This window comes from Pleurodeles waltl, chromosome 1_1 (assembly GCF_031143425.1).
Source record: "Pleurodeles waltl isolate 20211129_DDA chromosome 1_1, aPleWal1.hap1.20221129, whole genome shotgun sequence".
Classification (NCBI taxonomy): domain Eukaryota; kingdom Metazoa; phylum Chordata; class Amphibia; order Caudata; family Salamandridae; genus Pleurodeles; species Pleurodeles waltl.
The window spans coordinates 210,263,580-210,288,074 of NC_090436.1; the positions used below are offsets into that span (position 1 = coordinate 210,263,580).

Here is a 24,495-nt window from a genome sequence, read left to right on the forward strand (position 1 = left end):
CCGCTGGGCGTGTAAAATACAACGCAAGGCCTGCCCGGACCCGAGAGCGCTGACCGGATCGACGCATCGCTCTCCTGCGGAGAGCAGAAACGATGCGCCCCGACCTGACGAAAGGAGAAACGACGCAAGGTCTCACTCGTGAGTGAAATCGACGCATCGCAAGCCCTTTTTGACACACACTCGTCTGTGCGGAGTTATTTTTTACGCACCTAAGTTAAATTTTCACGCTAACAGTGTTAGTGTGTGTTTTAAACTACATAAAGACTCTTTTTGCTTTTTAATTGATAACTTGACTTGTGTATTGTGGATTTTTGTCGTTTTGGTTTTGTTTTGTTTAGATAAATATTTTCTATTTTTCTAAACCTGTGTTGTGTCATTTTTGTAGTTTTTTCATAAATTTTCTGTGTGTGTTGGTACAAATTCTTTACACCTAGCACTCTGAAGTTAAGCCTACTGCTCGTGCCAAGCTACCAATGGGGTAAGCAGGGGTTAGCTGAGGGTGATTCTCTTTTACCCTGACTACAGTGAGGGTCCTTGCTTGGACAGGGGGTAACCCGACTGCCAACCAAAGACCCCCCTTTCTAACAGAGTTCTACCTTGATCGTACAAAAGAGTTCCGGGTGGATGATCAGCTCATTGTCAGTTATCTGGGTGCAAATAAAGGTTGGGCAGTGCAGAAGAGAACCATCTCCCAATGGGTCATACTCTTCATTAAAATGTGCTACACACTGGCTAGGAAGCAACCCTCTGAGGGTTTGCATGCTCATTCTACCAGAGCTAAAGCTGCAACCTCTGCATTAGCACGCGGGGCTCTAGTCCTTGACCTCTGTCAGGTGGCAACATGGGCGTCTCTGCACATGTTTACTAAACACTACTGCCTAGACAGTCAGGTCTGTAGGGACGGGCACTTTGGGCAGTTTCGGTCCTGCAGGACTTTCTTGTATGATCTTAGTTGGCATCCCACCTCTGGGGATGATATTGCCTGGGTATCTATTTTAAGGTAAGGAATCTGCAACTAGATGTCTCTATCAGATGGACAAGTTATCTTCAGTAAACCCTCATCTGGTAGAGACAATAACTAGTTGCAGATTCCTTACTTTAGAATATCTCCCAGATGTCAGTCTGGACCTGGAGATTTTTCTTGAGTAGTACCCCTGTGCACGGTTAAGTAGTGCAGACCTTTAAGAGTTGCATATGCATCATGTGCATAGAAAGTTTTACTATATTAGCAAGATATCTGCTAATTGTATTGGTGCATGCTCTTGAAGGACTCTCTTTATTGTGTGTGCTATGGGATCATCTTTTTTTGTAATTTGGTTATCAATGCATGGTAACAGCTGATTTAGCTGCACAATATAGTACAACTTGTTTATATATACTTTTTTGTACTTTATGCACATGAAAATAAAGGATATTCAACAAAACAAATATTGTCACATGTACTTTGCACCATATAAGTTCTGTTTTTCACATGAACGATTATTACATTAGAACATGCTGCTTAAATATTCTCTTCATGTTTTCATTTTTCGTAGACTATGACAGGGGAGTGGATCCCTTTTGAAGATGTGAGTGTGAAAAGCCATGCAACCAACAACAATATTTTGGGCTATGTGATTCGTAGGATAATGGAAATTATTAACCCACCTGAACCTATTGCTCCACCACCCGTGTTCCCTCCGGTCCCTTTCAAGGGATGTATCTTGGGGAAAGTGTTGTCTGGGAAAAGCTCCTGCCTGAAATACTTGGAAAAAGGTATTGTTTGATTCCTTATTTATTTTTTGCAGCCATAAAATCTATTAGCTTCTATCCTTACAAAGCTCTGTATATACTAGATCAAAATGAGTGCACAGAGTCCAGCGGTTCCCCAGAGGCTTCACAGAGGCTAAAGTAGATAATACTAAAGCTCTTTTTTGTGGTAGTGTGGTCGAGCAGTTAGGCTTATCAGAGGGTAGTTCAAAGCATTTGTTGTAAACACATAGTCAATAAATTAGGCACACACTCAATGACTAACTCCAGGCCAATTATTTTTTTATAGCAAAAATAGATTTTGTTACTTTATTACTAGAACCAGAAGAATTTTGTTGCAGGTAAGTTCAGTTGCAAGTAGGTATCAAGCACATGTATGAAATGTACTTTGTTTGGTATTATCAGATAAAGCAGTTTACAAGTAAGTAGAAAATTTATATTTCAGAAGGTGACACAGTGCAATTTTCCATAGGAGTCCATAGAGTTCTAGGGTGAGAAAAGTATTAGAATAGACAACAAGTAAGTACACAACTTACAATTCCAGTTTTGGGGTTTTAGGATGTCCACTGGTCAAGGTTTAGGCTGACCCTAAAAGTGCAGCCCCAGCAACACAGGCCGGCTGGGTGTAGAGATCAAAGTTAGCATCGGGTTTACAATGGAATTTTATGTGGACAGGGGGTTGCTTAGAAGAGATCTGCCTGCAGGTAAGTACCCGCGTCTTCGGAGGGCAGACCTGGGGGATTTAGGCAACCACTGGAAGGGTCACAGGTTAGCACTAAACACACACCCTCAGTGGCACAGGGGCAGCCGGGTGCAAACAAAGCGTTGGTCTCCCAATGCTTTTCAATAGGGGGACACCAGGGGTCACCAAGATACTGCAGACTGGGTCCGGGTGGTAGGTCCCGGGACACGACAGGCTGGACAAGGAGGAGGCCTGCCTACTGAACATTGCTGGACCAGTGGTCAGATTCACCAAAGCCAGGGGGCTGCGAGTGCAGGGGTACCTTTGGGCATCGGGTATCTTCATCCAGTTTGCTTGTGTTCTTGGGGGTACTTTGGATTTAGGCTGCAGGTGTCATAGTGTTGGCCAGGAGGGGTCAGCCCAGGGTGGACACAAAGTCAGAATCGCCTGGGGACCTACTCTGGACACAGGACATGGGAGTCTGGTGCAGAGTGGGCAGGACTCGCGGATCCGAGGCGGTTATGGAGTCCTTTCATGGAGTTTCTTGTGGACAGGGCCACTGTACTTGGGCGTTCTTGGTCCCCTGGTGAGCAGGCAGTCCTCTGGGGGTTTTGGGAGGTTGCTGGTCCTACAGAATGCATCGCCTTTCGCTTCTGAAGCTGCAGACAGACAGGTAGGGCTGGGGCCCAGTCAGTTGGTGTCTGGAGTCTTCTGTGCTGGGGTCAGCTTTTAGCAGTCCTTATTCTAGCTTCTTTCTTCGTTTCTTCCTACGATCGCCAGGAATCTGGTGAGCTAGGTTCAGGTGAGCCCTTAAATCCTAGATTTAGGAGTGTTACAGGAGTCAGAGGGCAGTAGCCAATGGCTCCTGTCCCTGAGGGTGGCTACACCCTTCCTGTGCCCACTCCCTTTGGAGGCACACTCCTAACCCTACTGGTCCCTGTCCTCGAAACCAAGATGAAAGATTCTGCAGGGGGGTTACTTCAGCTCTGGACCCCTTACCTGTGGTCCTAGCTGGAGTGGTCTCTCTTTCCTTTTTACCTAATTTTTGTGCTGGACTTGCCGCCAAAAGTAGGGCTTCATCCGGGGAGCAGGCATCTCCTCTAGCTAGAGTGCCCTGGGGTACTGTAAATGGAGGCCTGAGCCTTTGATGCTTATTGCCAAGTGTTACAGTTCTTGCGGGGGGAGAGGTGTGAAGCACCTCCACCCAGAACAGGCTTTGTTTCTGGCCTAAGAGAGCACAAAGGCTTTTAACCCATGAGGTCAGAAACCTGTCTTTTAGTGGCAGGCTTACACAGACTGATTAGCCTCACACTAAAGGGTTGGTTAAAATACTGGGGACATCTTTACAATGCCCTCTTGATGCATTGCACAATAAATCCAACACTGGCAGCAGTGTGGGTTTATTGTGCTGTGAAGTTTGATACCAAACTTCCCAGCCTTCAGTGAAGCCATCATGGAGCTGTGGCGTTCATGATGACAAACTCCCAGCCCATGTACGTAATATGGCCACACTGCACTTACAATGTCTAAGAATGGAGTTAGACACTGTAGGGGCATATTGCTCATGCAGCTATGCCCTCACTCGTTGTATAGTACACCCTTCCTTAGGGCTGTAAGGCCTGCTGGAGGCGTGACTTAACTATGCCACAGGAAGTGGTTTGTGGGCATGGCACCCTGTGAGGGATGCCATGTCAACTTTACCCTTTTCTCTCCACCAGTACACACAATCTGTAATGGCAGTGTGCATGGGTTTGGTGAGGGGTCTCTTAGGGTGGCACGGTATGTGCTGCAGCCCTTGGGGACCCTCCCTGGTCACAGGACCCTTGGTACCACTGGTACCTTTTACAAGGGACTTATCTGTGTGCCAGGAGCGTGCCAATTGTAGAAACAATGATACCGTTTTAGGGAAAGAACACTTGTGCTGGGGCCTGGTAGCAGGATCCCAGCACACTCTCAGTCAAGTTAACATCAATATCAGGCAAAAAGTGGGGAGGTGACCATGCCAAAAGGGCACTTTCCTACACCTTTATAATCATCATGAAGGAGATGCTGCTTGTTATCCTTAATATGCTTTAAATTTAAAATAAGAGTTGATTGTAATAGTAATGTGTAAAAAAAGAATTTCTAGTAAATGGACTCTCACTTCTCAACAGAAGGCACTGGAGAAGTATAAACACTAGTGTTCATGCACCTGATACCAGCCACCCAACTATGAAGTCTCCATTTAGTAAGTGGAGATATCATGATTAAGCCAGCTGGTGGCAGCTTTACACTCATACACATTCAGTGTGATGACACACTTGATGGAATGTGTTTGGCATGGAGTGGTGCAACAGTTCTTGTAGTATGTGATGTCATCTGGAATTACAAAAGAACAAAAGGTAATTATGGTAATGTGACAATGAAGCAGTTGAAATAAAAAAAGGCTAGATCGGACTGAAGAATTAGAGGGGGTGGATGAAAGAGAGAAGCAAGGCAGTAGTGAATTGCTGGAGGAAAATAATGGTGGGCAGGATATGGGTTGATGTAATAGAGTTGCATATAGAACCATGAAAGAAGGATTAGTTAAGGACACCAAAATGAATAAGAGGTACAGAAGAGTATAATGCTGCTATAGAAGAGGTGGTTTGGAGTATGGTACTTTCGTCCCTATAAGATTTTGAAATAGTTTGTGCCAAACCTAAGGTTCCATAGAAAAGGATCTAATTAATGTGTTGCCAGTGCTGTGAATGCGGGGAGAGACAGGGAAAGGGAGGGAGAAGAATTAGGTTCCCAAATAGAATTGTCTCAGGGATAACAGTGTGCAACCTCTGTGTTATGGAGTTCTCTCCAGTTTAAAAACAGAGGACAAGTGAATATATTGAATCCACAGGCGAGAATAGGTGATCAAAGATAAAGATAAAAGCTTACTGATTTTGACAGTGGAGGTTATCGTATTTAGCCTAGGGCCAACAAGGATCCCAGCTGTAAACACCAGGACACTGCTGTAAACACACTGGTAATCTAGAACTATAAGAGGCAAACACAGCAACAAAATGTAATGAGGAAAAGGGAACTAGGGAAAGACAGCAAGGATCAAGGTGGGCCTGCAGCACTGATTGTGCCAACCACATATGTAGCCCTGTAAACATGGCTCAGACCTGTCACTGCAGTGTCTGTGTGTGCAGTTTCAAACTGCCAATTCGACCTGGCAAGTGACTAAAACCTTCCCTTTTGGTACATATATGGCACCCCTAAGGTAGGCCCTAGGTAGCCACATCGGCAGGGTGCAGTGTATGTTAAAGGTAGGACATGTACTTGTGTCGTACTTGTGTCTTTTTACATGTCCTAACAGTGAAATACTGCCAAAGTCAGTTTTCTGTGTTGCAAGACCTATCTCTATCATAGGTTAACACGGTAGCTGCCTTTAAATATCCTTAGAGTGTAGTTTCCCTTTGAGAGCAGATAGAAATGCGGAGTTTGGGGTCTCTGAACTCACAATTTAAAAATGCATCTGTTAGTGAAGTTGGTTTTTGGATTGTGTTAGAGATAGGGTTTTTGGTTGGCAGTCAGGTTACACTCTGTCCAAGCAAGAACCCTCACTCTAGTCAGGATAAGTCACACACAATCCAAAATTAGCCTGTGCCCACCCTCTGGTAGCTTGGCACGAGCAGTCAGGCTTAACTTAGAAGGCAATGTGTAAAGTATTTGTGCAATAAATCATACAATACCACCATATAGCACCACAAAAATACACCACACAGTGTTTAGAAAAATATATAATATTTATCAGGATAATTGTAGGTCAAAACTAATAAAGTTGCAATGTGAATTTGTAGAGATATCACTGAAAAGTGATATGAAGTGTCTTAAGTCTTTAAAAAGCAAACAAAGTCTCTTTCAAGCACAAAGTACCTGGTTTAGAGTGGAAAATCTCCTCAGAGGGCCACAGAAGAAGAGATACATGGAAAAAGGGTGTGTGCGTCGATTTCTCCCCAGCACACACGGACTTGCGTCGTTATTTTCCACGCGGGGAAGTCGTGCGTCGTTTTCCGGCGCGCGGGCAGTCTCTTTCTGTGGATCGCGAGGATTACCAGATGTCCCGGGTCTGTGCGTGGATTTTCCTGCTTGTTTTCCGGCTGCGCGTCGTTCTGCGGGGCTGAGCATCAAAATTTCGATCTCACAGCAGGTGTTGCGTCGATTTCTCCTCTGGAGGTCGGGCGCATTGTCCTTGCGAAGCCATGCGTCGAAGTTCCGGTCGTCCCGAAGGTGTCGCGTCAATCAGCGTCAGTGTGCAGCGTTTTTCTCGCCGCGGAACAAGCTGTGCATCGAAAATTTCGGCGCACGGAGCGTCCAAGTGAAAAAGAGAAGTCTTTTTGGTCCTGAGACTTCAGGGAACAGGAGGCAAGCTCTATCCAAGCCCTTGGAGAGCACTTTCACAGCCAGACAAGAGTTTAGCAAGGCAGCAGTCCTTTGTAGAAAGCAGACAGGTGAGTCCTTTGAGCAGCCAGGCAGTTCTTCTTGGCAGGATGTAGTTTCTGGTTCAGGTTTCTTCTCCAGCAAGTGTCTGATGAGGTAGGGCAGAGGCCCTGTTTTATACCCAAATGTGCCTTTGAAGTGGGGGAGACTTCAAAGAGTGGCTAAGAAGTGGACCAGGTCCCCTTTCAGATCAATCCTGTCTGCCAGGGTCCCAGTAGGGGGTGTGGCATTCCTTTGTGTGAGAGCAGGCCCTCCACCCTCCCAGCCCAGGAAGACCCATTCAAAATGCATATGTATGCAAGTGAGGCTGAGTACCCTGTGTTTGGGGTGTGTCTGAGTGAATGCACAAGGAGCTGTCAACCAAACCCAGCCAGACGTGGATTGTAAGGCACAGAAAGATTTAAGTGCAAAGAAATGCTCACTTTCTAAAAGTGCCATTTCTAGAATAGTAATATTAAATCCGACTTCAACAGGCAGCAGGATTTTGTATTACCATTCTGGCCATACTAAATATGACCCTCCTGCTCCTTTCAGATCAGCAGCTGCCACTTCAACAATGTATGAGGGCATCCCCAATGTTAGCCTATGAAGGGAGCAGGCCTCACAGTAGTGTAAAAACGAATTTAGGAGTTTTACACTACCAGGACATATAACTACACAGGTACATGTCCTGCCTTTTACCTACACAGCACCCTGCTCTAGGTGTTACCTAGGGCACACATTAGGGGTGACTTATATGTAGAAAAAGGGGAGTTCTAGGCTTGGCAAGTACTTTTAAATGCCAAGTCGAAGTGGCAGTGAAACTGCACACACAGGCCTTGCAATGGGAAGCCTGAGACAAGGTTAAGGGGGCTACTTAAGTGGGTGGCACAACCAGTGCTGCAGGTCCACTATTAGCATTTAATCTACAGGCCCTAGGCACATATAGTGCACATTATCAGGGACTTATAAGTAAATTAAATAGTCCAATCAGGTATGATCCAAAGTTACCATGTTTAAAAAGGGTGAGAGCATATGCACTTTAGCACTGGTTAGCAGTGGTAAAGTGCGCAGAGTCTAAAAGCCAGCAAAACAGGGTCCAAAAAGTGGAGGGAGGCAGGCAAAAAGTTAGGGGTGACCACCCTAAGGCATGTCAGGTCTAACAGATTGTTAGATTGAAAATGCCACTTTTAGAAAATAGACATTTTCTTGCTTAAACCATTCTGTGACTCTGCCTGTTTATTTATTTCCTGTCTGGGTCCGACTGACAGTTGGGCTGTTTGTGAACCTCCTCTAGACAGTGACACAAAGGGAGCTAGGGTGTAGCCTGCACATCCTGACTAGCCTATCTGGGCTAGAGTGGAGGGAGGAATGGTCACTTACACCTGAATGGGCTGTGTCTGCCCTTACACAGTGCAGTCTCCAACCCACTGGTATGTGTCTGGGACCTGGCCTGGGCAAGGCAGGATCCTGTAAACAACAGAGACTTCTCTTTGAAGTTGGGCAACTCCAAAGGCAGAAAGGGGTATAAGTATTGGACCCAAAACCCCAGACTTTAGACCACTTCTGGATTCCAAAAGGAACCTCTGCCAAGAAGAAGAGCTGAAGAGCTCAGGAGAAGGGCTGCCCTGCCTGTGAAAGGAGACAAAAACTGCACTTTGTTGTGCATTCCTGCTTGCGAGCTATCTCCAAGTGCTCGGACTGAGCTCCTGTTTTTCAAGCCTCCGGGACAGCAAAGTCTTCACGAACCAGTCTCTGAGTGTGCATTCTGTAGACTCTAGCTTGCCACATGGTGCCATTCCAGTTCCTGGGCCCCTGAGAGTGAATTTCTGGTGAAATCTAGTGAAACGAGGGCAGATGACACAGTGCGACTTCCTAAGGACGCCGCTGCGCGGAACCCGTAACACCACCTGCACCTGAAGACGTGGACCTTGCAGAAGTGCGATGACCCCACTGACCTCGCAGGCCCTGCATCACCTACGCAGCTGACTTCTCAAGAACTCACAAGATCGGAGTGTCGTAGCACCGATGTTCGTGACACCCGACTCTGTCGCAGCTCCTGTGACGTGAACGCAACCCCATAGGGTCACCCCGCCGCATTGCGACTTCGCCGGATTTCGACTTTGCTGGAAGTACCGCAGGACCGACTCCTCACCTCCACCGCTCCGCATCAAGGACCTGACGCTTCCGCTCCTTTGCGTTGCAGCACCGGAACTGACGCTGCCACAGATCCGGCAACACCTCCCACTACGACTCCATGCCCTGGCCTGTTTTCCACACTTTTGCTAAGGTTCTGTACCTGGGGTCCGTGTGACTCTGTAAACGGCTCCAGTGGCATTGCATTGTGGGAAACAACTCCGTCACAACGCCACTTAACATCAAATTGCAACATTGCTGCTTCTAGGCACTATTTTTGTGTTTTAATTGCTAAAATCATTTTTAATTGTGTACTGTGGATATTTTTTATATTTGGTCTTGTTTATTTAGATGAATGTTTATTATTTTTCTAATCCTGTGTGGTGTCCATTTTGTAATGTTTCACAGTATTACTGTATATGTTGTTACAAATACTTTACACATTGATTTTGGGTTAAGCCTTTCTGCTTGTGCAGAGCTACCAAGGGGCTGGGTGGGGGTTAACCAGGTGTGTTTCTCCTTAAACCTCACTAGAGTGAGAGTCCTTGCTTGGACAGGGGGGAACTTGACTGCCAACCAAAGACCCCATTTCTAACACTGACAGATCATGTTACAGTCCACAGATTATCTGGATGGTCAGTTCTCATGGTCTCTGTTCACATCATATCCACTTGGTCATGGCCCCAAAGCTCCCAAATGCACCCTAGAGTCTGGAGCAAAGGGGTATGTAAGAGGGGCAGTCAGAAGGGCTAGCAGCCCAAGTAATATAACATTTAAATGATATCCTTTTAGTAGAACACTTAGGAGCTATTCAGTGGAGTTATCAGGGAATCTGACCTGTGGGCCGAAAATGAGACAATTGTGAATAACTAACAAGGACCATATCACCTCATGAAGATAGACCCATGGCCATCGTGGGTGCAGGTTGGGCAGGAGTGAGGCAGGCTACAGTATAAGTGAAATGTAAGTTAACCAGGGAATCAGTGCCTCATGCTATGTGACTTTCACAAAATGTTCCTGTGAGAAAATACCCATTTTTGGGGTGGTCGCTTGACCTTATACCATGGCCAATAGGGGTGCTCTGACCCCTGCAACATGTACAAAGTTGCTGATTACTAATTGCTATATTTAACTCTCATATAAGACCATAGTGTGCAGTGCAGAAATACACCCATGAGATGGAAAGCTAAATTTCACTTGTGATTTCAGTGCCTGTTGTGCCACCCACTAGCTTCAGGCCTCTTTTTGACAGGGAAAACCTCCCTTTTAAATATTAGTAAGTCACCCATCTGGGCTTTGTAGCCCACAAGGTAGGGTGCATGGTGCATTGTGTATTTAGAAGTGGGGCATGTAGAAATGTGATGTTACCGTATCACTACAGGGACAAGGCCCCAAAAACTATTTTCGCTGTGGGAAGGCACTGAGTTGTCATGAAATATTAGGATTTAGTTTCACACGCCCTCTTCAAATTGCAGTGCAAGCAGTTCCTGCCATCTAGTCCAGAGACATGTCGGGGTTGGACTTGAGAATTTAAATTAATAAAAGTACCATGTAGACAAGATACCACTCCTCTATATTGTCCTTAGATTTTGAACTATTTTCTGACGCAGGACCATGGAGGTGAGTAGGAAGTATCACCCAGTCTAGTTCCCACACAGTTACATTTCCAGATGTGATACGTGTGTAAACCAAATTCTACACAATGGTGACCAACCAGCAGCAGATCCCCTGAAGAATGGATCCCTGCCTCTCCCCACATTGGCCACTGCCGTTCTCAGGTCATCAAGTCTCAGCCAGGCCTTGCCCCATAGAGGCGCAGTTAAGTGACTCTGGAATCACCCAGGAGTTTGTATCACTGCGCAATACAAGAGCTGTCACGCGAAGGAAGGGGTTATTGCTCACAGAAGGCTTGCGGTTTTGCCATACATCAAATCTAGATCATATTTTTGTGGAAAGAAGCTGCAAACTGAGGTTTGCTCGTACATGTCGGCAGCAAATGCGAAGTGAAGGCCCGTTGTGCACCGTTAATTGTATCCGCATTCTAGGGAATTGTGAAGTTTACAAGGTGATATGTGTGCTGTATGTAGAAACTGTTTCTCAATGTATGAATTAAATATTCGTCCAACGGGAAATCTAAGGTCATATGAGTGTTTAATATGAAGGCTCGTCCTTCTGCCTGATAATGCCAATAACCTCTGAATTTTGAGTAACTTGCATTAAAAGCTGACACACTGATGAGAAGCCTCGGGCCTTAACTGACATCTGTCACAGTCTCTGTGACCTGTTGAGCAGCACTGGCATTTCTAGACTTTGCCCTCGGCAGGTGGACATATTGAGTATCTTATTTAAAAAGATTTTGGGCAGCACTTTAACCATTAACTGTCAGGTCACATTTTCGGGCCCATCAGTCGTGACGCGCCGTTAACTGGAACTTGAACAGCGGTGATCATTATTTCTGGCCCAGTATTTCAAAATAGCATTTATTTTTCTCTACAGGATTCCCCATTCCCATTGTTTTTCCTCTGGGCACGCTGAATCAGAAAGATAATCAAAGTTGGCACTGTAATGCACTTTCATCATTAACACATCCGTGAATTACAGTGATCGAGAAATATTGCTGTTGGGTACTGTTGGTTAAGTTTTGGAATTTGCTACTAGTTCTGCTTCACAACAACCTGTAAAACTCATAGCTGTGCAGCCAACGCAGTTGGAAATTGTGCTGCAGAATGCACGGTTTGGCGTTCATTTTTCCATTTTTTTAAAAACGATAAACGTGCCTGAGCGCAATCAGAAAATTCATGCTCTTGGTATAATGTGGGTCTGGAATGAACATTTTTGAAAGTTTGAAAGTAAGTGCCAGTTCCTGCCCTGATAAGGCATTGCACATCTGCATTCAACTTGTTCTCCGCGACAAACTTGTTGAAGATATATATCACACACATATATATAACGTATATATACCGTATTGCGAAAGTTAAACTTTTAGAGAAAGGTTTTGCATTTGCCATCGTTTGACTAGAGTGGAAATTATTTTGGAATCCACTGGAAGACTTCCACTGATGAAAGCGAACGTCAGCCAAGAGGTTTAGCAAACTTTGCACATTTGAAAATCAAGACTTTCTCTAGTTTAAAAAACGTTGCACTTTCCCAGTTTAAACCCCTTTTCTAGTGTACTGTGATATGTTTATGGTCAATGTGTCCTGTAAAAATGAAGCCTGCATTAACCCTATTCCCTGTTTGTGTTAGCGCTCTCCGTTCACGTGGTCGACATCGATCGTTTGGTTGAAGAAGCTATCGGGGCATTCAGCGACAAAGAGGCAGAAAGTGAAAAGCCTGAAACGGAACAAGAACAGAATGGCAGTGGGAATAATCAGAATGTAAGGCTCTTTTAAGCTTACATATGGAGCTAAAAATATGTTACCCCACGTTTTAGAAGAATGATCACTATGTCAACCATTTCCTTAGGCACCGAACAAGCGATTTGTCAGATGGGTTTTCTTTGCTCTCATTCCCTACCCCTCTAGTAAAGTGTGACTTTTTATCACTGCCTCCCCCCGCAACTTGACATTGGAAGGCATTATATGCGCCTGAATGCTTAAGTATTTACATTTGACATTTTCTTTCTGATTCAGACGTCTAGCTGCAGATTCCTCACCTTTTCAATATTCCCAAAGGCATCAGAATGGATGGGGAACTTTTCAGCAATATCTGCATGTCATTTCTGGAGCGGAATGGCATCTGTTCAGAGCCACACAGCGCCACCTTCTGGCACACAGAGGTACTGCTGAAAAGTTTCATGATCCAGTCTGGCACCTTGGCAATACTCAAAAGGTGAGAAATCTGCGGCTAGACCGAGTCTCAACCAAAAAAAAATCAGCAAATGTAATTAAGTGTTAACTTTAGCAACAGCACTTCCTGGTTTCATTAGAAATATTAGTGCAGCATCTCGTCATTCAGCTCTCAATCCTTGAAACAAAAATTAGAGTTTATATTATTTTTCACGAAATCTGTTTTTTTAAACAAACGCTTATGAGCTTATGTAAAATTTCTAGCAAGTATCAAAATGATTCAGTACAACTAAAAATCATAGTATGTGTTCTTTACTTGAGGAACCAGTTCTCTCCTTTTCTCTTAAATGTATCTGCCAAAAGATCAAACCAGTATTGGTGTTCCATTACAGACTTTAAGCCCTTCCCTTACCCTGGTCATGCATTTGCATCTACCAGTGCAGCTGACAGTAGCTTGATATTGGTTCCATACATGACAGTGAAAAATACTGCAAGGCTGCAACTCGGAGTTTATTTTTGGGTGTAAATGCGTGTATTCTCAAGGATCAAACTTAGGGTTCCATCTATAAGTTGAGCTGGGCAGGTGCTAAGACAAGGCATGGCGGTTACCCCTCTTAGAGAGAAAAGAAAAAACAACTCTGGAACTCTAAAGTCTGCGCACAGCTCCAAAATATAGATGATCTTGTCATGGTCAATTGTATCGGAAGCCATTAATTTACCTTAATGGGACGACAACATGTTAGTCCCCTTGGTCCAAGGTGCAATGCACACTATTCAGAATCTTCATTGTTGCTGTTTCAAACCTAAAACCAGAGGGAAGCACAAATGGCAGTCTGCCACCTGATGTCCCACACTAAACAAACACAGACAACCAGGGCAGATTTTTCTAAATGTCGTAATTCCCATGAGCAGAATAAAAAAAAAGTTTGAAATAGACGCCTTACCCACAATTTATTGTAGCATGCTTCATCATAGGCGTCAATCCACACCATGGCAGATGCATACCACCATGGTGGACTCAACCACCTGTGGGAGTTCTTTGATAAAATACTACTGGATTTGGCGCAGGGATCCAGAAAAGTAAAAATGTTTTATGGTAACACAGCAAAACCACTGCAAAAATACACAGCACTCGTGAGCATGCGTTCTTTTGCTTATTCATGCTGAATGCAAAATGTCCATTCCTACTCCGTACCTTTATTTTGGGGTGATTCCGGAATCATGCGGGTAAATCAGGGAGGCACTCCCCTGGAGTCACACACTTGCACAAGATAAACTATCTCAGTTATCTTTAAGGGTTGGTATATGCTGCTGTTTATAAGGAGGGGGCGATTTCCCTCATTGCGGCTACTATTAAGCTTACATATTCATAAGCAAACTGCTCCCTTTGAGTAATAGTATAACGCATTTAACATGCCCTCATTGTTGAACACATGGTGCGCAAATCATTATGTCGAATGGGTGTACATGTTATTATTTGTTAATCTGGTGCCTTCTTGGGGTTCCTTAGAAGGAACCCTTTGTACACTGTTTGTCAAGGTAATGTGACTCACACAGTTCCTACTTACTTTGTCAAAGTGGCAGTGCCTGCTTCTGAACCTAACTCGTCCCCGTATATACCAACCGCCGATGGAATAGTCAGGTCAGGTATTTTAAAGGGGAAGAGGCCGGCTTGCTCCTGAATAGAGTGACGTCATGACGCGATCACTTGTGATAACATCATATAGTGTGCATTTTCTCACACATTGTAGAGATGATGCTTAATTAAGTCTTGATTACGGGAAGCGCAATGTGCGTGTACTTTTAGTCCGCAGTATTACTACCACTCGTGTGTTAGTGAGACCGTTTCCCTGTTTTGAATGCCCAGAAATGCCTAATCTTGCCTAATCTTGCTTTTTCACAGATGACCCATTTCAATAAAGTGGCACATTAATTTTGTGATCCTTTTTTGCACCTAAAGGTGCTTCTGTGTTCATTAAATCGCGTACAGCTCTTCCTTGTTGTCATGCCAACATACTTTAAACTACATGGGCAGACTAGGATATAGATTACATTTGTAGAATAACAGTTTGTTTGGTGTTTCAGTGACCAAGGTGTTTTACATTTTGGTCCAGTACTTTTACTTGCTTTTTGAAAAGGCAGATATTACAACAGCCACATGGGTAATGTCCTAATACTGGGGCAGATTCCAAAGTGACTGTATGGTAGTTTTTTGTGTTTAGGATGGTTTCAATCTTGTATGCACTAGTGAATCCCTTAGCGACCTAACACGCATATGTTCCTGACAGTCAAGGATACCTGACGTGATGACCCTCCAGTGTCTATTGCTTATTTTCTTCATTTCGTTTGAGTATGTACCATAGGTGGTGACACAGATAAGGCGTTCATTCTTAGGTTTGTAGTAGTGATTGCCTAGGGTTGTTGTGGGCTCTTTTTCTGAACTTCTTTATAAAATTGATAGGGTATTTTTTTACCTGTATTTTGTTAGTCAGTAGCCTCGCATGCTGGTCGTAGTCATTTTTTATTGTACAATTCCGCCCCACTCAAAAAAAATTGGCCTATTTGTAAATTATCTCTTAGGGCCGCATGTACAAATGTTTGGAATTGCTATTTCCTAATTGTGATTCCATGAGAATAAGCGAAGGCCATGCCGCAAACCACAGTTCAACGATCATCAGTGTCAAGGCAAAAATCTATTTCTCAGTCGACTGCAACCAGGTGCCGTTCAAGGTCGAGACACACTTCACTTCTGCCATCACACTCAACTTCAAGGCATCACTCGATGTCGAGACATGAACATTTACGTTCTCCGCCGACGACCATACAACGTCGTTCAATGTCGAGTCACTGCTCACCGGCAAGGATTTCTTCACCTACTATTTCTCTATTTATTTCAGTAATCCAAACTGCGACCAGACATGATTCACCTTCAGCCAAAACTATAGGAAGTAGATTTTCTCTGGCATCCTCAAGAGCTTCCTCCCATTCAGATACAGGAGAACAGTTATCTCCAATTAATATGTCACCAAGATGGCTAGAAAGCCTTCCTAAGGGCCCGGACCCACGCATTCTGGACTCGCAATATTCAAAATGTTTTCATCAACACGGTCGCCCCCAAGGACACCTTCACCAACGCCTCAGACACAAAAAACTGGTCGTACAACAACACCTGGTTCCACAGTTCATTCCGGACTACAAAGAACAGACAGGACTCCTCCTCACACACAAGGAGCAGAACACCACAAAGATTTAGAGCAAGGTCACCCTCTCCTACCAGGAGATCTCAAAGTTCTCTATCATGTCATCGAAGACACAGATGGTAGGAACCTGGCTTGTTGTGTGGTGAGCATCTATGGTGTCATCACCTTATACCAGGTCCAGGTATCCCCTATTAGTGAGGTGTAGACAGTGTCTATGAAGCACAGGCTCTCTAGAGATAGCTGTGGATGAGCAGCCAAGACTTATCTAGGAGACATGCAAAGCTTATGCAGTACCACTATAGTCACACAGCACTTAGACACATGAAAGAACTACACAGTGTAACAAAAATAAAGGTACTTTATTATGGTAATACAAATACTAAAATAAAATACTGTATAGGCAATACTCCACTAAGAGGTGAGTAAACACTCTATTATATTCACATTATAAGTCAGTGATTAGCATAGAAAGCAATAGTAAACAGTAAAATAATAAAAAATAGTGGAGGCCCTGGGGAAGACCGAGCCATATACTAAGTAGGTGGAATGTGAAAGGCAGCCCCCCACCCAAGGTATTCGAATCAGTAGAGGAGAGTTAGAGGAACTAGGAACCCCAAAAGGTAAGTACCAGAGTGCCCCCCAGCGACCAGGAGAGAAGAGGTAAGTACCTGTTTTTTCCCCAAACCCACAGGAGAACTTTGGAAAAGGTCTGTGCAAGACCCAGACAAGACTGGAAGAAACCTTGCTTTCTTGATTTTTCAGCGGTGGGTGGTGGTTGTGGCTCTGAAAGAGGCTAGGTCTTTGCTGGTTTGGCTGTTCCTCCATTTTGTCTCTAAACATCTGCGGGTACGCTTTGATTCTTGGAGTTCGGTGGTGAACCAGCTGGCTTTCTTAGGTATGCATTTGGCCGATGTCAGCCGGAGGGGGGCTAGAGTGTTGGCACATTCGGTGATCCATGCGTTGAGATTGACGACGCTTAGACAGCAGCATGCAGAGAGAAGGATTTGGTGAGAGATGGGGTGAGTTGCTCGTTGGTGATTTCGTTCCATTTCCTGTGGGGGTTCTGGGGGTACGGGTGCAGCTGCTGAGTGCAGTGATTGTGAAGGGTATGCAGCGGTGGTGGGTCCAGTCTGGGGTGGAGATGGTCTCAATGGTGATCAGGTTACTTGAGGTGAAGATGGGGTCCAATGTGTGTCCTGTGATGTGTGTGGGTGCAGAGACCAGCTGTCTGAGGCCGAGGGTGGCAAGGTTGTCGAGTAGAGGAGTATTTTTTTGATCCGTGCGGTCCTCATGGTGGAAATTCAGGTCGCCGAGGAAGAGGTAGTCATCTGATGCCAGGGCCTGGGCGGTAGCAAGGTCTACAACGTCATCTATGAAAGCTGGGCAGGGGCTGGGTGGCCTGTACACCAGGGTGCCATGGATGGAGGAGTTGTGGTTGGAGTGGACCAGGAAGTGAAGGTGTTCCATGGTGGTGCATTGTTCTTCTGGGACAGTCTTGACATGTAGTGAGGACTTGTGTACGATGGTGAGTCCTCCGACCCGGGCAGGAGGGCCGGTATTTCCTTAGGATGCTGTATCCATCAGGAATGGCGATGGCGATGTCTGGTCCAGAGGTGGGGTTGGTCCAGGTCTCGGTAAGGAAGGTGATGTCCGGTCGGGCAGTGTCAATCAAATCCCAGAGTTCGGTGGCGTGTTTGTGGAGGGAGCAGATGTTCAGGAGCAGACAGTTGATGGGGTTGTGGAGGTTGTTGGTGTCTCTGTGTGTGGAGAGTACCTTCAGCTTGTTGAGGCTGGCGCTGAAGTTGCAGTTCCTGCAGGTGAAAGGTCCGTGGGTGTCTTTTGGGGGAGATGATGCAGCAGTTGCTGAGACTTCTAGTGTTGAGGCGGAGGAGGGTCTTGGCGTTGTACTGGTGGCAGGCCATGGGCTGGTTTGACGGAGATTCAGGGTTCCTGGTGCTGGAAGTGGTCCGTGCATGGACCGGCGCAGATGAGCTTGCCTTTGGTGCGCCAACGGCGCTCCTGCTGCGCGCGGCCCACTGCGGCTGCCATTAAGAAGGGGAGAGGGGTGGGTGGAGTGGTCAGCTGGGAAGCAGGGGGTGGGAAAGGTGCTTCACGGGAGGGCACCGGGGCTGGAGCGACGCAGGAGGGGGGCAGAGGAAAGGAGGGGAGATGGAAAAGAAAGGATAAACAAGTGGAAAAAGGCAGAAAGAGCAGGGGTGATTGAGGGCAGAGGAAAGGAGGAGAGATGAAAAAGAAAGGAAAAACGAATGGACAAAGGCAGAAAGAGCAAGAGTGAAATAGGGCAGAGGAAAGGAGGAGAGATGGAAAAGAAAAGGAAAAACAACTGAGAAAAGGCAGAAAAAGCAAGAGAGCAAGAGCGACAGAGAGAAAATCCTTACTAGACCAACAGGGATGAAGCACAGGGACGAGCCTGCGGGTGGAGGAGGGCCTCGAACTGAGAGTCAGGAGGCTCTCAGTTCATCCCAGGCAAAAGGCAGAGGCAGCATCAGCCAGAGGAGCTGGTGAGGACAGCAGACGCTGACTAGGAGGTCAGTAAGGTTGCCCTCTCACAGGGCTCTGGCCGCCATTAAGAAGGGGAGGTGGGTGGGGGAGCGGTCAGCTGGAAGGCAGGAGGGCAGGAAAGGTGGGGCCATAGGGGCCGGAACGGTGTGGGAGAAGGGCAGAGGAAAGGAGGGGAGATGGAAAAGTAAGGAATAAAAACGAGTGAAAAAAAGGCAGAAAAGCAAGAATGAAAGAGGGCAGAGGAAAGAGGAAAGAGGGAGGGATGGAAAAGAAAGGAAAATGAGTGGAAAAAGGCAGAAAGAGCAAGAGTGAAGAGGGCATAGGAAAGGAGGAGGGATGGAAAAGAAAAGGAAAAACAACTGAGAAAAGGCAAAAAAAAGCAAGATTGAAAGAGCGACAGAGAGAAAATACCTACTTGTGATGGCCACTAGACCATCAGGGATGAGGCACAGGGACAAGCCTACAGGTGGAGGAGGGCCTTGAAATGAGAGTCAAGAGGCTCTCAGTTCGTCCCAGGCAAAAGGCAGAGGTAGCAGCAGCCAGAGGAGCTGGAAAGGGCAGCATACGCTGACCAGGAGGTCAGTCCAGTTGCCCTCTCACAGCGCTGCCATTAATAAGGGGTGGGGGGAGCGGTCAGCTGGGAGGTGGAAGGGCAGGACAGAGTTGCTTCGCGTGGGGGGGTGGTCCACAGGGGCTGGAGCCATGAGGGAGGGGGCAGAGGAAAGGAGGGTAGCTACTCACCCATGAGGGTCTGAAGGCGCTGGGGCGGGGCCTCATCTGAAGAGCCACGTCTTGAGGTTCTTCCTGAAGATGGTGATCGATGGGCTTTGTCTGAGGAGCAGGGAGAGGTTGTTCCAGCTCTTTGCTGCGATGTAGGTGAAGGATCATCCTCCGGCGGTGATTTTACGAATTTGAGGGATGGTGGCCAGGGCCAGCTGGGCGGAGCGGAGGGATCTGGTGGGGGTGTGGAAGTTTTACAATTGTGCTGTTCTGTGTATTTTGGTGCAAGCATTCATGTGTTAATGAATACTTACATCAAAATAATATTTGTGTAATGCAGCAGATGTTTGTAATGCAGGGGCGTCTTCAATAATGTTTTGCAGTCATATACGTCATGAGTTAGGAAAAAATAATACTATGTCGTATATGACTGCACTGGTTCTGAGATGATGTTAGGTGCTAACACAATGTTCACAAGCCATACAAAATGTTTAACTTTGAGTCCAGTGATGGTGGGGTCGTGCGTCCTACGTAGTCCAGTGGCAGAAGAGATGCAGGTCGTGTCCAGTCGAAAACAGTAGTGGAAAAAAGTAGGTTTTTACCTCATTTACTTTCTGATTGGCCAAATTAAATATGGAGGTATTCCCATCACAGTTTGCTTGGCGGGCAGGCACATCCAATTGTGCTTGGCGGGAAGACTGGCTGGAGTCCCACTGTCAGTCGCTTTCTCCTATGGCGCCGTCAACATGGTTGGGAATTTCTGGCAAAGTAGCGGGACTCGGGCGGGTTATCGGCTATGGTCCTGCCAACATCTCAATTGGGTGGGCAGACTGCCTATTAGGTGGATGGGTTTTCCATTGAAAAAATCAATGGCTGAACCGCTACCATCAGGTTCTAAATCAGGCCCCTAGCTCTCTGCAGTGGTGGAACACACAAAACTTGTTACAAGGGTGGCCATTTCTCGACCCTGTTTCGAAAATTGTTCTCCCAATGGACACCTCTCGCACAGGATGGGGTGCTCACCTACAGGATCTCACAGTTCAGGGTCCCTGGGACACCTTACACCAGGGTCCCCACATCAACTACCTTGAGCTTCAAGTTGTTCACCTGGCACTGAAAGTGTTCTACCTCATCTGATAGGTCATGTTGTCTTATTCCGGACAAACAATATAGCAGCCATGTATCACACCTATCTCAGATCATTTGGCATTGGGCAATATTTCACAACATCCACGTGTTAGTGGAACCCCTCCCAGGGACGGACAACAACTTTGCTAACCTCTTCAGCAGGATGTGGGAACAAGTCCACGAGTGGGAACCCCACCCTGAGTCCTGCTCCTAAACTTCCTCAAGTGAGAGTTTCCACATATAGACCTGTTTGCAACCGCAGACAACACAAAATGCCAAAACTTCACCTCCAAGTTCCCGCACCCACTATACAAGTGCAGTGCTCTAGGGATGAACTAGTCAGGGATATTTCACCCACACTTTTCCGCCTCTCCCTCTTCTTCCATTTGTGATTCGAAGGCTCAGGCAAACATCTCTCACCCTCATTCTAGTAGCTCCCACTTGGGCTCGCCAACCATGGTTCACCACACTACTTGAACTCTCTGTAGTTCCCCATGAGAAGCTTAATCTCAACCCGGAGCTTCTCACTCAGAACCACAGAGAAATCAGGCATCCAAATCCAAGGGAACTAAACATTGCGACTTGGCTCCTGAGGTCATAGAATTTGGTTATCTGAATCTCCCACCTGAATGCATGACCATTCTTAAAGAGGCGTGTAGGCCTACAACTAGAGCATGTTATGCAGCTAATTGGAAAAGATTTGTCTTTAACTGCTGCAATAAGCACATTGATCCATTGATTGCAACTGCAAAGCATTGTTTCCTACCTTCTTCATTTACAGCTCTCTGGCTTTTCCTACACTTCCATATGTTTACATCTTGCTGCACTGGCTGCCCGTCTTCAAAACAGGCAATACTTATCTTTGTTCAAAGTGCCAATTATTAAGGCCTTTATGGAGGGCCTTAAAAGAGTAATCCCACCCAGAATTCCACCTGCACCCACATGGAATCTCAGTATTGTCCCCACCAGACGTATGGGTCTACCTTTTGAACCATTATATAATTGTCCCCTCCAATTCATATCTTGGAAGGTCATTTTTTGGTTGCCATTACTTCACATAGGCATGTCAGTGAGCTCCAGACACTAAATGTAGGAGTAATTTTCTTCCAACTGCACAGGGATAGGGTAGTCCTTTGCAGCAACCCACAATTTCTTCCAAAGGTGGTTTTCCCTTTCCACCTTAGCCAATTAGTTGGGTCACCTGTTTTTTTCCTCAACCAGACACAATTGCAGGAAAGGACCCTTCATACACTAGTTTTTAAAAGAGCTCTAATGTATTACCTTGACAGAACCAAAGATTTCCGTAAAACCAAACAACTCTTTATTGCTTTTTCGCCCACTCACAAAAGAAAGCCCATATCTAAATTAGGTATTTCTAGATGGATACTTAAATGTATCCAGTCATATAATGCCAAAGCTTAAAGGACTCTACCTACACCCCCCAGAGCACACTCTACTTGTAAAATATGGGCTTCAATGGCTTTCCTGGACAATATCCCAATAGCTGGCATATGTAAGGCAGCTACAAGGTCTACACCACACACTTTCTCTAAACATTATTGTGTGGATGGTCTAGCATGCCAACAAGCTAATGTAGGTCAGGCAGTGCTACGTACACTTTTCCAAACAACTGCAACACAGACTGGTTAGCCACCGCTTTTGGAGGTTACTGCTTTATAGTCTGTGCAAAGCATGTGTATCTACAACCACAGATGCCTCAAACGGATTATGTTACTTACCCTGTAAGCATCTGTCGTGGCAAGTAGTGCTGTAGATTCACATGCACTCACCACCCTTCCCAGACACCTGTGGCTGTTGCAGTTCGTTATTACTATATCATTTGGATGGACATCTCCTTACTAATACTTACTCACACTCCATTCTCCCCCGCCTCCGGGAAAACAATCTAATAATGGAGTTGATGCTCATGCGCATTATCACCAGGAGGAGGAGTCACTTTAGCTGGTTACTCGAAAGACTTCTTCCAAGAAAAATAACATGCACACATCTGGACCCAACAATAGATAGCAGGAATATGCAAAGCATGTGAAGCTACAGCACTACATGCTTCAAACAGATGCTTACAGGATTAGTAACATAATCCTTCTTTCTGAGGCCAGTGTTTTGTTTTCGTTTATCTCCACCTATCATAGGCTGATTGGCGAAAAAAAAAAAAACAGAGAGTCAGATGCAGCAAAAAAAATCAGCCAGTTCCGTCCTCAGGTGGAAAATTTCAGGTTTGGGTGTAAAGTGTAGGGTCGAAGCCTAGGCCTTTGCTTAATACGTGGATTTGCTGTTCTGCAAAGATATGATCTCTCAGGTTAACGATTCCGTTTGTGCTTTGCTCATCTCTGGTGGGAATCAGTGTTCTTTTGTTTTCGGTGTTGTTTTTCCCATTGCATTCTCTGCTTTCTTTTTTTCCACGGCCTCTGCTTAAAAAATGGTTATCCGGTTGTTGCCAGCAAAAAACAGGTTGTACCCTGGGATAAGGCGGTTGTCTATAGGTATTCCACCCAAAGAAAGGTTAGAGGTACTATGTTTGGATGTAGGGTCTTGGATTCCCTGATGTTCCTTGGCAATGAAGATGTTGAGTTGATTAGCAGAGTTTCCTTCCATGACTTTACCTGGCCAGGGTAGATAAGAAATAGGACAAACTGTCACAGATCAAAATTAATTTTCTTTTTGATTATGGGGGTAAATTGTTTTATCTTTTAAATGTCTTGTATGGCTCAGTGGAAGAATGAATCTTTAATGAGGCCATACCAATTGCATCTGAAGATATCTGTTGACATTTGCTGAAGATGCATAAGGCATCATTTGTTCAGCTTGAGGTTATGACTATGGAAGGCATGTCTGGAAGGTGTCCCATTTCTATGATTTTAGGTAAGCAAACACAATTCAGTAATAACTCAGAACTGATTTTGTTTCTGATGGCATATATTTTATCAATGAACAAATAGAGGAATTCCTCTTATTGAGAGTAAGATAGTAGAATAGTGGCGTTAGGCTGGGGAGTGAAGTTGGATCTTATGCACCAGAAAAGGAATCAGATAATGTTGGGATAGGTTGGAAAAGGTGGAAGATATGCTTTGTTCCTCAATGAAGCATGATTTGACTGATAAAAATAACTCCTTGTAGTCTTACTCCATTTAAGGTCTGACCTTTAAGACCGTTTTAACTGTCTTACCATCCCAATGTTATTTTTAAATATATCTTTATAATATGGGATGCATACATACAGTGGTTTTTGGTTGCCCTCTTCCTCCAGTATTATGCAAGAGCTCTTGTTGCGATTCACAGAAATATACGTTGAATCAAAGTCTAAGGAATAGGTCTGTGACTCCTTGATTAAACATATTACTGTATCCCTCTTATGCTTTCCCAGTCTTAAACATATGACTTGTGTTATTTTAATGCCATGCTAGATTTTACTGCCAAAATGCAAGAGTTTACGTTCTTTTTGTCTATTGTTTCCCACAGCTATCTCTCCGTGCTAGGTTGGGTGAATCAGCGTTGAAATCATTGAATATGGGCCTAAGTGTCTCCGATGAATTACTGATGGACATTATCGTGCTAGGCATTAAGTAAGAATGGATTATTATTTGTTTATTAACATGTTGGTAAAATGAATGCTTTATTTGCAGATTGCATAAAGCACTGATTAAAAGTGTCATATTGCAAGCATACCCATAAATCCTTTGAAACAGTTGCACATTTTGCATGTTATTACACGTGTATTGCATCAACAAGCTGTTACTTGTTTTAGTGTACACACTTCCACAGAGAGGCAGCAAGGCCAATAAAGAGCACTGTAGATTTCCTCAACATTATGGGGGTTATTACAACTTTGGAGGAGGTGTTAATCTGTCCCAAATGTGACGGATATACCACCAGCCGTATTACGAGTTCCATAGAATATAATGGACTCGTAATACGGCTGGTGGTATATCCGTCACTTTACCGTCACTTTTGGGACGGATTAACACCTCCTCCAAAGTTGTAATAACCCCCTATGTGCAATGGGAGTGCTTGGGAAGACTCTAGCAGCTTAGAGCAAGTCCTCATCAGAGGTCATAATCTCCAGGGTATCTGGCTGCTATGTTGTAACACACCATACAGGACCAATTGAGCA

At 45.2% G+C, this 24,495-nt stretch overlaps 1 protein-coding gene across 2 annotated transcripts in view; it reads left to right on the forward strand.

Annotated features, from left to right (window-relative positions):
- Nucleotides 1–24,495, forward strand: part of SPEF2 (sperm flagellar 2) — a 736,330-nt gene that overhangs the window by 175,644 nt on the left and 536,191 nt on the right. For both annotated transcript variants that reach the window (XM_069220893.1, XM_069220901.1), the window contains exons 11-13: nucleotides 1,536–1,755; nucleotides 12,251–12,381; nucleotides 23,844–23,947. In XM_069220893.1, coding sequence (XP_069076994.1) covers nucleotides 1,536–1,755; nucleotides 12,251–12,381; nucleotides 23,844–23,947 — 455 coding nt within the window. The remainder of the gene's footprint in view (nucleotides 1–1,535; nucleotides 1,756–12,250; nucleotides 12,382–23,843; nucleotides 23,948–24,495) is intronic.